The 13,287-nt window shown below is 58.5% G+C and overlaps 1 protein-coding gene across 1 annotated transcript in view; it reads left to right on the forward strand.

The window, feature by feature from the left end:
- LOC142905285 (multiple PDZ domain protein-like) overlaps window positions 1-13,287 on the forward strand; it is a 39,257-nt gene that overhangs the window by 11,360 nt on the left and 14,610 nt on the right. Inside the window, exons 6-16 of the mRNA XM_076065035.1 lie at window positions 1,128-1,323; window positions 3,724-3,873; window positions 5,020-5,103; window positions 5,303-5,500; window positions 7,011-7,113; window positions 7,578-7,666; window positions 8,110-8,458; window positions 9,416-9,553; window positions 10,755-10,834; window positions 10,998-11,144; window positions 11,908-12,051. Of these exons, the coding sequence (XP_075921150.1) occupies window positions 1,128-1,323; window positions 3,724-3,873; window positions 5,020-5,103; window positions 5,303-5,500; window positions 7,011-7,113; window positions 7,578-7,666; window positions 8,110-8,458; window positions 9,416-9,553; window positions 10,755-10,834; window positions 10,998-11,144; window positions 11,908-12,051 (1,678 nt within the window). The remainder of the gene's footprint in view (window positions 1-1,127; window positions 1,324-3,723; window positions 3,874-5,019; window positions 5,104-5,302; window positions 5,501-7,010; window positions 7,114-7,577; window positions 7,667-8,109; window positions 8,459-9,415; window positions 9,554-10,754; window positions 10,835-10,997; window positions 11,145-11,907; window positions 12,052-13,287) is intronic.

The raw sequence follows: 13,287 nt of genomic DNA on the forward strand, positions 1-13,287 counted from the left end.
GCCTTGGCGTCCAAAGTCGCAGGATCACGAGAGATGGCGAGTCGAAGCCGGATGGCATTTGTGATATTTTTTTTGACTTGGCCCAGTGAAGTCTGTAACGGCCATTCGTTCCTCCGTTTGCACGACGTGAAACGCCCACTGCTTAACGACCGATTTAATCGTGGTGGTTGCCGGCTTAACGAGCCAGTGAATTTGGGGGTTCATCGATGCCGCTATTTTTTCCATCCCTCCTGCTGCTCCTCCTGCTGCTTGCTCTTTTGCTTTGCGAGCAGCAGTTAGCGGGAACTTTAAGCGAAGCGTTTACAGAAACCACTCCGGTCGTCGCTCATTAGCTGATTACATTTGGAGCGTCGGTAATTGCTTTGTGCTCTGCCAGTAAAACAACAAAAAACCTCCATCGCCAATGTTACTGTGGAGTAATTACCGTTGTTGTGGAATAATGGCTCTGTCTGTGAGTGTGTGCGTGGTGTGGAGAGCAGCCATCACCGGTGACGATTATCTTAACCGGTCCTGGGCCTCCCCTAGGTCGACTCGGCCTTCAAATGAGTACCTGCTGCCCTGTCACGCTTGGGGAGACAAAGGGGGCCGGGCATGGCACTGTCCACCGACCCCCCCCCCCCCCCCGTGTGCTGTCTCGGCCTTTAAAGGTGTTACTCGCTAACAGCACTTTGCCTGTGTAGACTACACGGGGAACATTTAGCTTGTGTATATTGAGAGGGATGAGCTTTGTGTGCCTGAGGTGCTGTGAACATCAGTACCGGGGGAGACAGAGGCGGCCCTCGTGTGCCACCGTGCCGGCCTTCATAGGTGCTGCCCGCTCATAGCATTTGCCCCAACAGCCTGTGAAGGCTATACGGCGGATCTTCGTGTTGGCCTTTGTGTGCGTACGCAAGCACAAAGACACGCCAACAACAACAACAGCAACAACTTAGATTTGTCCTGCGCCCACAGCAGAAACAAACTGTCACGCAGTCACACACGCAAAGACAAAGATCCCCTGTGTAGCCTTAACAGACTGTTGGGGCAAGTGCTGATAGCGAGTAGCGGGCACCTCTGAAAGGGAGGCGGTAACTTTGCGTTTTTTTTTCTTTCTCGGCCGACCTGACCCCCCACCCCCCGCACGGCAGGGACGGGCGGCTGCGTGAAGGGGACCAGATCCTGGCGATCAACGGGCTGCCGCTGGACACGAGCGTGTCGCACGCGTGCGCCGTGTCGCTGCTGCAACAGGCCGCGGGCCCCGTCACGCTGCTCGTCGCTCGCCCGCCGTGCCGGCCCGGCGGCGACGACGACGACGGTGGCGGCGGCGGCGGCGGCATCTCGGCGGTAGGGGGCCTCCACCCTGCGTGTTCGTGTGCGTGTTCGTGTTCGTGTGTGTGCGCGTGCCAGTTTAGGGCCCCCCTCTATCCGGCCAAACGGAAGCCGCTTGGCCACGCGGTGGTGGTTGGGCATGCGGGGGCTGCCGGAGGAGCTCACCGATGATGGGGGAAACTGTTTCCAGATCTTTCAAGGATTCGTGAGCTCCTCACACTTTAATCCAGCCTGCAGGTTAAACCCAGGATGGATCTCGTAGGCAGGGCCAGCCTGAGTGTTTTTAACCGGCGCAGATGCTCCATTAGAAGGGGGTCCACGTCTCGCAGGCGTAGAGAAGGGAGGGCATGACAGTGGCCGAGAAGACCCGAAGCGTCGTGTGGAGCGACGGACCAGGTGGCTTCCTCTGCTGTCAAACCGGAGCTCGTCTTAATAAGCACTCACACACTCACACATACACAACACCAACTGCCAATGAGTGGCGGTGACGTCACCACAGCGCTTGTGCCAGGCTTTGTGCACGTTACGGCCACGTGAAGTGTCGAACACTTGCGCTGCCCTCCCCTCAAGATCTGGGGGAATGGCTTTAAAAGTTCTATAATCTCCTGTCGACGTAGATGCCACTGATTCTTCACATTCTGCAGATGTAGATGCCACTGGTTCTTCACGTTCTGCAGATGTAGATGCCACTGGTTCTTCACGTTCTGTAGATGTAGATGCCACTGGTTCTTCACGTTCTGCAGATGTAGATGCCACTGGCCCTTCACGTTCTGCAGATGTAGATGCCACTGGTTCTTCACGTTCTGCAGATGTAGATGCCACTGGCTCTTCACGTTCTGCAGATGTAGATGCCACTGGTTCTTCACGTTCTGCAGATGTAGATGCCATTGGTTCTTCACGTTCTGCAGATGTAGATGCCACTGGCTCTTCACGTTCTGCAGATATAGATGCCACTGGTTCTTCACGTTCTGCAGATGTAGATGCCACTGGTTCTTCACGTTCTGCAGATGTAGATGCCACTGGTTCTTCACGTTCTGCAGATGTAGATGCCACTGGTTCATCACGTTCTGCAGATGTAGATGCCACTGGTTCTTCACGTTCTGCAGATGTAGATGCCACTGCTTCTTCACGTTCTGCAGATGTAGATGCCACTGGTTCTTCACGTTCTGCAGATGTAGATGCCACTGGTTCTTCACGTTCTGCAGATGTAGATGCCACTGGTTCTTCACGTTCTGCAGATGTAGATGCCACTGGTTCTTCACGTTCTACAGATGTAGATGCCACTGGTTCTTCACGTTCTGCAGATGTAGATGCCACTGGTTCTTCACGTTCTGCAGATGTAGATGCCACTGGTTCTTCACGTTCTGCAGATGTAGATGCCACTGGTTCTTCACGTTCTACAGATGTAGATGCCACTGGTTCTTCATGTTCTGCAGATGTAGATGCCACTGGTTCTTCAGGTTACTGCAGATGTAGATGCCACTGGTTCTTCACGTACTGTGGATGTAGATGCCACCACCGCCATCTGTTGCGCGGCGGTGTAAAATACGACTCTCGGTCCGAACGGGCAACTGGACATACGGACCAGGTTTGTTCGTACCTCTGAAAGTTCTTAAGTCAAATGTTCGTAAGTAGAGGAGTCACCTGTATTGTTACCTTAAAAAGCTGTGAACCATCTTACACGCAGCCTACATCATTGACAATGCTGCACCCATTTGTCCCCCTCAAGGTCCCTAAAATGTGGGAGGGTGCAGATCATCTCTCTGCATTCTCAGATCGAGGCTTCTTCGGCCTATGGCAGACCGAGATTTTTTTTCCCCGTGTAGCCCCCAGGCTACGGAACGCTCGTCCACGAGATATCAGGGATTTCTCTCGGAGTCTGTGGATTTTTTTTTAAATGTCTCTTGAAACCTATTTACATACGCATCCACTTTTTTAACCTTTAGTTCATTTGGCGACACGGATTTTTAAAACGTACTTGTAATGTAATTGTTTTTCATGCCGAGTGCCTGCTGCTGCTGCTGCTGCTGTCGTTTACAGCGCTTTGAGATCCATGACAGAGACTTGGCTGTGTCACCATCCGACACAGCCAAGTTAGTAAGGAGTTTGTCACATCAACCAAACGTGGCCAATTCGTTACGAGTACAGCACCCACCGGTTGTGTGTTGGAGAGCAACCCCACTACAACGTTTACAATTCCAGTACCGTGACGTTTCGCTGGTGATGACAACAACCAGCATCATCAGGCGACAGCCAAATGTAACCCAACGAAAAGCCCTATCTTGGATGATGTTGGTCGCGAAAGCCGACGTGTTAAACTGCTTTGAGATCCTTGATGAGAAGCGCTATATGAATGAAATGATTATTATCACCTGTGCCCCCAACCCACCGCCGTCACCGTCAACGGCGCGGCAGGAGGGCGACGTCCCGCCGTGGGGCTGGGAGCGGGCGGTGGACACGGTGGAGCTGACCAACGACGGCTCGGGGCTCGGCTTCGGCATCGTCGGGGGCAAGGGCACCGGCGTGGTCGTCAAAACCATCCTGCCCGGAGGGGTCGCCGCTCGCGTGAGTCCGGTGCAGGGCCAGCCGCAACCCGTGCCGCCCCCCCCCCCCCCCCCCCCCCACTCCACATCCTCGCCTACCCCACCACCAAGGAGGAATCGGACAGATTTTATTTTTTCTTTTCTTTTATCTCTCTCCCATCACGATCAAACGATAGGCCGTCGCGTCGTCATCGTCGCCACCGGAGATTCCGTCCGGGAGGAAAATCTCGCGGGGGGGTGGGGAGGGGGGGAAGGACACCACCCCCCCTCCTCCCCCCCGCTTATAAAGCGGACATCGCGGAGCCACGACCCGCGAGTTCCTCCCTTTCCGCATGGAGGAAGATTCCCCCCCCCCCACCCCGTGTAGCCTTAACAGACTGTTGGGGCAAGTGCTGTTATAGGGAGCAGCGCCTATGAAGGCCGGCACGGCACACACGAGGGGGTGGGTGGCCAACGCCGCGTCTCTCCCAGTGGCGACGTTTACTACCCCACGCCGCACCGGGTACTTATTTGAGGCCGAGTCGACCCAGGGGAGGCCCAGGACCGGTTCATATAATCGTCACCAGTGTTCGTGGCCCGTGAGCGGGAATCCAACCCGGGTCGCCGGGTTCGTAGCGCAAAGCGCTAACCGCTGCACCACCGTTCCCCACCCTCCCTGCCGCCACCCCTGCCCTCATGCCTCCACCAAGGTGGAATAGGACGATTTTATTAGGACTGATTGGCCTCCACCATTTAGCGTTGTTTCTCTGGTCTCACACTGGTGGTGAGACTGGGCCGCAAAGGAGGCCGGCTATGGTGTGGGCCAATCTATTTCAAAGGCAAATGCGTCCATTATCAACGGAGCATGTTTGTTTGCATGTTCTAGCCACAAGTGCTGCGTGTAGTTAATCCAGACTTTTGATGCCTTGCAAAAGTTGTCTATTTGGTGTTTGAACATCTTAACACCTCCTGTTTCATTGCCAGGAATGGTCAAAACCTATTATTTTACATCATTTTGGATACTGCTAAAAAAGTCCCGTGGATAAATATGGGGCAGTATGGATGAACGTTGAACTTCTTTCGCACCGCAAGAGGCCAATCTGAGGTGCAGTGCTGCGCCTGTGGATGATGATGATGATGATAATAATAGCGATACAAATAACAACAGCAACAACGTCTGGCCCTGCAGGATGGGAGGCTGCAGAGCGGAGACCACATCCTGCAGATCGGGGACACGGACGTGCAGGGCATGGGCAGCGAGCAGGTGGCTCAGGTGTGCCAACGCGCCCGCCCGCTGTGCACGCACGCTCACCCCTCGCTCGTCTTCCCGTCCGGAGTTCCAGTGCGGTGAAGGGCGATGCCGGTGCCCGCGTGTGTCCGTGCGTGCGTGCCGGTATGTGCTGTTCTGCGCGTGTGATGCACGCGCCGCCGCGTGTGTATGTGTGTGTGTGTGTGCACGCGTGCGTTCGAAGGTCCTGCGTCAGTGCGGCACGCACGTCAAGCTGGTGATCGCGCGCGGCCTGAGAGAGGCCGAGCTCCCGCAACCGCCGTCGCCGCCGCCGCCGCCGTCTTCGTCCCCCGGGGGGCTGTCGTCGTCGTCCAGCCGGTCGGCCTCGAGGGAGGAGGAGATCCCCTCGGTCGCCTCCCTGCACGCCCTCCGCTCGGAAGAGGTGCGCGACCGGTGAATCGCCGGAATGGCCGAGCGGAAATTGCGTTTGGTCGCGCGCTCGCGGCTGCGCGCGCGTTTCATGTCGACTCGGCCACGAATGGGCGCCGAGGTGCGGTGTTGTAAAACGTCGCCGCCGTGGGGGCAATGGCGGCCCGGGCGTGGCGCTGGCCGGCCCACCCCCTCGTGTGCCGCTGTCGCCGCCGCCGCTGCTGCTGCTGCTGCTGCTCGCTCTAACAGCGCTTGTCCCCACCAACGGTCTTGTTGAAGGCGACACGGGGGGGGGGGGGGGGGAGGGGGGACCTTTGTCCCTGCGTGCCCACGGTCGTGACCGCCAGCGGCGCGTCGGGATTTCTCAACAGACGCGCGCGGTAAGCGTTTGGAAAGCATTTCTCTCTCGCGCGATCAGCGCAGCGCGTTAGCCCCGTGATTTTCACCTCGGCGACAGATGCCGCCGCGTGATGAGCTCGGAGATCGGCGTTGGCTCCCGCCCCCCCCTCCCCCCCCCCGCGAGACGACTTCAAAAATCTGGTGCCGCAGATGCCACCAGGACTGGGAATTTGGCAGACACGCGATAACGAGCCTTTGCCACCGCAACCCTCTCCCCATCCCCCTCCCCCACCGCCCCCCCATCCTTGGCAGCTGTGAACAACAACAGCGGCAGCAACGACTGAAAGGAAGGGGAAAAAAAAGGGGAAAATATCCGGCACAACATTTTGCACTTTTGGGGGGGGGGGGGGGGGGGGGCGAGGTGCCTGTTTGCCCGTCGCGTCGGCGCCAGCAGGCTGAGCGCCAGCCTTGCGCGCCGGCCAGCCGTGGTGGGCCGTTGTAAATTGGCGCCGTCTCATTGACCTGAATTAATGAATTTGTCCCGACGAAGTAGCTTTGGATTCCTTGAGTAACAAAAAAAAACTGAAACAAAAATCTGAAATTTATCAAAGTGTCATTGCCGCCTGTGAAACTGAGCCTGTGAATTCGACAAATTATCCGCCACCGCCGCTGCCGCCGCCGCCGCGTTGGGGCAGTGGTGCACAAGCACAACCAACAACAACACAAACCTGCCCAACGCGTGTCGACGACGACAACAACGCCGCGTGTGTGTGTGTGTGTGTGTGCGCGTGTCACGCTCGCTAACAGCACTTGCCCCGGCAGGCTGGGAATGCTATTGGAGGGGGATCTTAGTGTGTCAGTGTGTCAGCATGTGTGTGAAACAGTGGCACAGCGGTCGGCTCTCCGCGCTACGAACCCGACGACCCCGACGTTCGATTCCCGCTCACGGCCACCACCAACGTCGGCGACGATTATCTGAACCGGTTCTGGGCCTTCTCCACCGGGTCAGCTCAGCCTCAAATGAGTAACCTGGTGCGGTGTGTATCAAACATCGCCACTGGGGAGACAAAGGCGGCCGGGCGTGGTGCTGGCCACTCGCCCCCCCCCTCGTGTGCAGTGCAGGTTCGTCATAGGCGATGCTCGCTTGTTGAAGGCTACGCGGGGACCTTTATCTGTGCCGGCAGGGCGAAGGGGTGGGTGGCGTGGAGGCCTACGAGGTGGAGCTCACGAAGGACGCGCAGGGGCTGGGCATCACCATCGCTGGCTACGTTGGCGATAAGAACTCTGGTAACGTTTCGCCATCAACGTGTCCATGGGTCTCTGTGCGCGTCGATAGTTCATGTGTGAGTCTGTGGGTCTCTGTGTGAGTCGATGCGTGTCTGTGTAAGTCTATGGGTCTCTGTTTGAGTCTGTGGGTCTCTGTGTAAATCTGTGAGCCTCTATGCGAGTCTATGGTGTGAGTGTATGGGCAGTAAGATATTGGGTCTTGACCAGGCTACTCCCGAAGGTCGGCCTCTGGCTCACACGCCGGCCTAGGCTATCAAAAAACCTCCACCGGTGGAGGGGGGTGGGGGGTGGGTAGGGGAGGCCTTCGTCCAGCAGTGGATTGATCGTGACGACGACGACGACGACGTGGTTCAACTCCTCACCCGCAAAGTTTCGAAGTGTGGAGCGTGTAGCCTGCGTGGCCGCGCAGGGGTGACGCTGCGTTGTTGCCGTGCGCGGCTGTTTTGCGGTTGGCCGCCGAGCAGAGCTGTCGGGAATCTTCGTGAAGAGCATCACCCCGGGCAGCGCCGCGGAGCACGACGGGCGCATCTGGGCCGGGGACCAGATCATCGCCGTGAGGCTCGCACGGCAAGCACCCACTCGCACGCGTGCGCGCGTGCACTCGCACGCACGCGCTCGCTCGCACACACACGTGCATTCACACACGCACACACTCATACAATTACGCGCTCGCACGCACGCGTACACGCACGCACGCACTCGCACCTCGCACACACTGACACGCACTCGCACAGGCACGTGTGCGTACGTGTGCGCACAGCACGTGCGCACACGTACATGTACACACGGCACGCACGCACAAAGAACGGTTCGGATAAACGTCACTGGTGTTTGGTGACCGTGAGCGGGAATCGAACTCGGGCCATAGCCGGGTTCGTCGTGCAGCGTAGCGCTGATCGCTGCACTACCGCTCCCCACCACACACGCACGCACACACACACGTACACATGCACGCACACGTACACATACACACACGCGCATACGCGTGTACGCCAGGTGGACGAGACGGACCTGCAGGGCTTCACCAACCAGCAGGCGGTGGAGGTGCTGCGCCGCACCGGCAGGACGGTGCGCCTCACGCTCGCCCGCCGGGAGCCGCGGCACGGCGCGGCCGCCGGCGGGCGGCGCTCGCGGAACAGCCCCGGCTCGGGGTCGAGCGAGGGCGGCGACGATGACGGTGACGACGGTGACGAGGTGGAGCAGGAGGAGGGGCGACAACGCTCAACCTCTCCCGGTGGTCGGCGCGGGCTCGGTGGCGGTGGCGGCAAACGAGAGAAGATCTGGAGCGCCGACGCGGAGACGGACGCCCCCACCGTCACCGTCACCATCTCGCCCTCCAGGCCCGGTGAGACTTTGGGTGCGCCACGGTGGACTCGGAGATGTTGACTACCTCGCCCGGTATACAGGAGGTCGTGGGTTCGATCCCTACCCTGACGACGCCTGCTGCTGTATATTTGAAGTCTGCGTGTCTCTCTCTCTCTCATCATCATCATCACAGTGAACTCGGAGATGTTAACTACATTGCCTGGTGTACAGGAGGTCGTGGGTTCGATCCCTACCCTGACGACGCCTGCTGCTGTATATTTGAAGTTTGTGTGTCTCTCTCTCCCCGTGGTGGTCACGTGGATTTTTTTCTCCGGGGTCCTCCGGTTTTTCCCCTCCACGTTTGGAATCAACGGTAATGTGTTTAGAGTTATTGGCTGCTGCTGTAAATTTCCACGAGATGATGATGATGATGGTAAGCCGCCACTTCGTTGAGCTATCGTTTGTGATAGCCAGGTCGCTTCTGCAAAAATATCTACAATATAGCTGAGTGGGCCTAACACCGTGTGAAATAAAAATTGTTTAGTTCAGTGGTGGTGGCGACGAGCGGTTGCCGGGTCGCAACAAACGTCGGGCGGCTTCCACCGTGCAAGCACCGCCGACTCTGCACAGCAAAAGTGCCGCGCCGGCTAATTATCGTCTTTCTTTTCTTACCAAATACAGATTTGTAAACACTAATTGTGTTTTTCCACAATCGTGGTTATTTTCACTTATTTTTAATCGGCCAAAATCTTTGACCGCGGATGGCCGCTGGGCTGAAACCGCTCGGGCCGCGTCAGGCCCCGAATCGTTTCGTCGCCGGTTCGGTTTCTTCATCGTCGTCGTCGTTGTTGCCGAGGAGGAAGCGGTGGTGGCAGTGGCGGCGCTCGGAGGCCACGCGGCGGCGGCGGCGGCGGCGGCGGGCAAAACGTTACGGACAAAACGAGCGAGCGAGCGATCGACGAGCGGGCATGCGCGGGCGTTGTGTTGGCGCGCGTAGGCGGTGTGTGGGGCGGCGCGAGGCGCACCAGCGGCGGCGGCGATGGTACTACGGTGAGCGCCACCGGCACGGACAACGATGAGGAGGAGGCGGACGATGCTCGTGGGCGGGAGGCCGAGCGGCGCCGCTTCCTCCCCGGTTAGCTCGCCCGGCCCCCCACTCCCCACCCCCCCCCGCCCCGCCTTGACGGCCACCAACGGGAAGGGGAGTTTCACAACAGCGTTCCACCAACCCTCCTCCCGCTGCTGCTGCTGCTGCTGCCTCCACAGCGCCGGATTACAGGGCAGCCGCCGCCGCCGCTGCCGCCACCACCCGGTTCCGTCCCGCGTTGCGCTGTTTTGGTCGGCCCGCGGTGTTTGACGTTGGCCGTGCCGATTGTCGTCGGCGTGGCGCCAACTCGCGAGCTGTCTCCCCCCCCCCCCCCCGTCGTGGCTAGGAGATGTTAACTCCCTCACCTGGTATACAGGAGGACGTGGGTTCGATCCCAACCCTGAGGATGCCTGGATTTTTGCGTGTCTCTCTCTGCCCGTGGTGGTCGCGTGGATTTTCCCTCTGGATCCTGCGGTTTTTCCGCCTCCACGTTCAAAATCGACGTGCGAGTATTTTGGCCGCTGTGCATTTCCACGCGATGGGCCACCGCTCCTTTGAGCTATCGTGCGTGACGGCCAGGTCGCTTCTGAAAGAGAGCTGCATAGCTCAGTGGGCCTCACCTGGTAAAATAATAAAAAAATAGTTTACAGTCGCATCGCGCACCGCCTTCAGGTGCGCTTCTGGTGACGCTCTTTTCCTTCCGCTGTTCGGAAGCCACCGTGAGCTGCGCACTTTTAAATCATCACGAGCTTGCGTGCCCGTCCAAGGACGGGTGTAGATTGCAGTGAATCTGAAGTATTAAATAGAAAAATTGTTCAGCTCATGATTATTCATGAGGGGGGAGGGGGGGGGTTGCCCCATGTGGAGTGACGTCACCCCCTCATGGTTATTGGGGACGGGTGCGGCATGTGGAGTGACGTCACCCGCTAATGATAATTATCAATGAGGGGGGGGGGTGCCTCACGCCATCCGCTCATGATTATTAATGAGAGGGGGTGGGCCTCGTGTGGAGTGACGTCATGCGCGGGACACGCACACAATCTTGGCTTATTATATTAGTAATCATCTAGACTGGCAAACTCACTTCTTAAGACCTGCTTTTTGTGTGTTTAGTTTGTTGTCCTTCCGCCCCCGCCCCGTCCCTCCAATGAGCAAGTTTAGCTACGTACGGTGCGAAAGAAGTTCAACGTTCACACAAACTCCTCCTCATCATCCTCTTCCTCCTCCTCCTCCTCCTCGTCTCGCGCAGGAATCAAGGCCTCCACCGAGGACGACGACGTTGTCAGGGCCAGCTGGCAGAACATCCTCGGAGCCGGGAAAGAAGTCGTGGTGCGACGCCCAACCGCACACTCCCGTCGAGGACGGACACGCGCCCGCCCCCATTGGCGCACGGTTGGCTACGTGCGGTGCAGCTGGTAGACGTTCAAGACGGACGCGAGGCGTTCGCGTCGTCGTTGGTAACCCCCCCGCCCCCCCCTCCGCCCCCGTCCAGGTGTCGCGCGTGTTCAAGACGAGCGAGCGCAGCGGCCTGGGCATCAGCCTCGAGGGCTCCCTGGGGCACCACCACATCCGCTCCATCCTGCCCGAGGGGCCCGTGGGGCGCAGCGGGCTGCTGCTCAGCGGGGACGAGCTGCTGGAGGTCAGGGCCCCCCCACTCACCCACCCACCCCACCCCAGCCATCCGATCCACCCACCCCACCAACCCACCCCACCCTAGCCATCTGATCCACCCCCCCACCCACCCCACCCACCCTACCCACCCTACCCACCCCACCTAATCCCACCCACCCCACCCACCCCACCCCAGCCATCTGACCCACCCCACCACCCCACCCACCCCACCCTACCCACCACCCCTAACCACCCCACCCACCCCACCCCACCCACCCAACCCACCATACCCATTACACCCACCCAACCCCACCCACCCCACCTCCACCCCCACCCCACCGACCCCACCCCAGCCATCCGACCCACCCACCACCCCAACACACCCACCCCACCATCCCACCCATCCCACCCACCCCACCCCACCCCACCCACCCCACCCACCCCACCCATCCGACCCACCCACCCCACCCCACCCACCCCACCCACCGACCCCAACCTACAGCCTCTCCTCTCCCCTCTCCACCCGCCCACTCCCCACCCACCCAACTACCCCCATACCCTCCTCTCGCCACCCCCCCTCTTATTGGGAGTGAGGGAATGGAGGGGGGGGGAAGGAGAGAGGGAGGGGGGTGGAAGCGAGGATGGGAGGGAGGGGGGAGAAGGAGGGAAGAAGCGTGGGTGGGGGGGGCAGAGGGAAGGAAAGTGGGAGGGAGGAGGGGAGCGAGCGAGGGAGCGAGGGAGGTGACGCGTGTTGACGAGGCGCTCCCTCTGGCTCCCCCCCCCGCCCCCAGGTGAACGGCACGCGCCTGCTGGGCCGTGCCCACCGCGAGGTGGTGGCCATCCTCAAGGAGCTGCCCCTGGCCGTCACCATGGTGTGCTCCCGGCACGCCCACGACTACGACGCCAGCGGGCAAAGCGCCTCGTCGCCCGGCCAGGTGAGAGCCGGGTCGGCACTCGCTCTCTCTTGCTCTCTCTCCCTCTGGCGTCTCGCCCCTGCCCATAGACTCAACACTGCCCATAGACTCAACACTGCCCATAGACTCAACACTGCCCATAGACTCAACACTGCACATAGACTCAACACTGCCCATAGACTCAACACTGCCCATAGATTTTTCGATTTAAAGCTTTCGTGACTGCAATGATTCATCTTCTTTGGTTCTTTCGGTAAAGTCACGTAGAATGAGAATAAAATAATAAATTGATAAAATAAAATAACACAATATATTCTCACGACGTTTCGGCCACAACACAAGCGGCCTTCATCAGGTGAAGGGACGAGACTGTCTGGTAGGACAGCGCTGGAGTGAAAGAGCCACGTTCAGATCACGACCTTTAAGCTGTGTGAAAGGCGCTTTGTTTCCTCTCACACAGCTTAAAGGTCGTGATCTGAACGTGGCTCTTTCACTCCAGCGCTGTCCTACCAGACAGTCTCGTCCCTTCACCTGATGAAGGCCGCTTGTGTTGTGGCCGAAACGTCGTGAGAATATATTGTGTTATTTTATTTTATCAATTTATTATTTTATTCTCATTCTACGTGACTTTACCGAAAGAACCAAAGAAGACTGCCCATAGACTCAACACTGCCCATAGACTCAACACTACCCAAAGACTCAACACTGCCCATAGGCTCAACACTGCACCATAGACTCAACACTGCACCATAGACTCAACACTGCCCATAGACTCAACGCTGCCCATAGACTCAACACTGCACCATAGACTCAACACTGCACCATAGACTCAACACTACCCATAGACTCAACACTGCCCATAGACTCAACACTACCCAAAGACTCAACACTGCCCATAGGCTCAACACTGCCCATAGACTCAACACTGCACCATAGACTCAACACTGCCCATAGACTCAGGGCCGCACCTCCGATTAGCATGGTTGGCTACGTACGGTGCGAAAGAAGTTTAACGCATGGTACACACATAATGCTGCACTTATGATTCCGGTCGCGTGGTGCGTCTCACGTCACTATCATCGCCTAACGCGCGGCGTGTGTACGACTCTATGGGTGCGCCTGTGTGTCCGTGTTTTCGAGTCTACGTGTCTGCACGTGCGTCCGCGCGTGCGAGTCTACGAACGTTGGCGGCATCGACATCTCTGCGTGACCATGCGTGCGTGTTGTACCACACGTGCCCGTACGTACTCGCGCGCC

This window comes from Petromyzon marinus, chromosome 1 (genome assembly GCF_048934315.1).
Source record: "Petromyzon marinus isolate PM22_M1 ecotype Great Lakes invasive population chromosome 1, UKy_Petmar_22M1.pri1.0, whole genome shotgun sequence".
In the NCBI taxonomy this organism is placed as follows: Eukaryota; Metazoa; Chordata; class Hyperoartia; order Petromyzontiformes; family Petromyzontidae; genus Petromyzon; species Petromyzon marinus.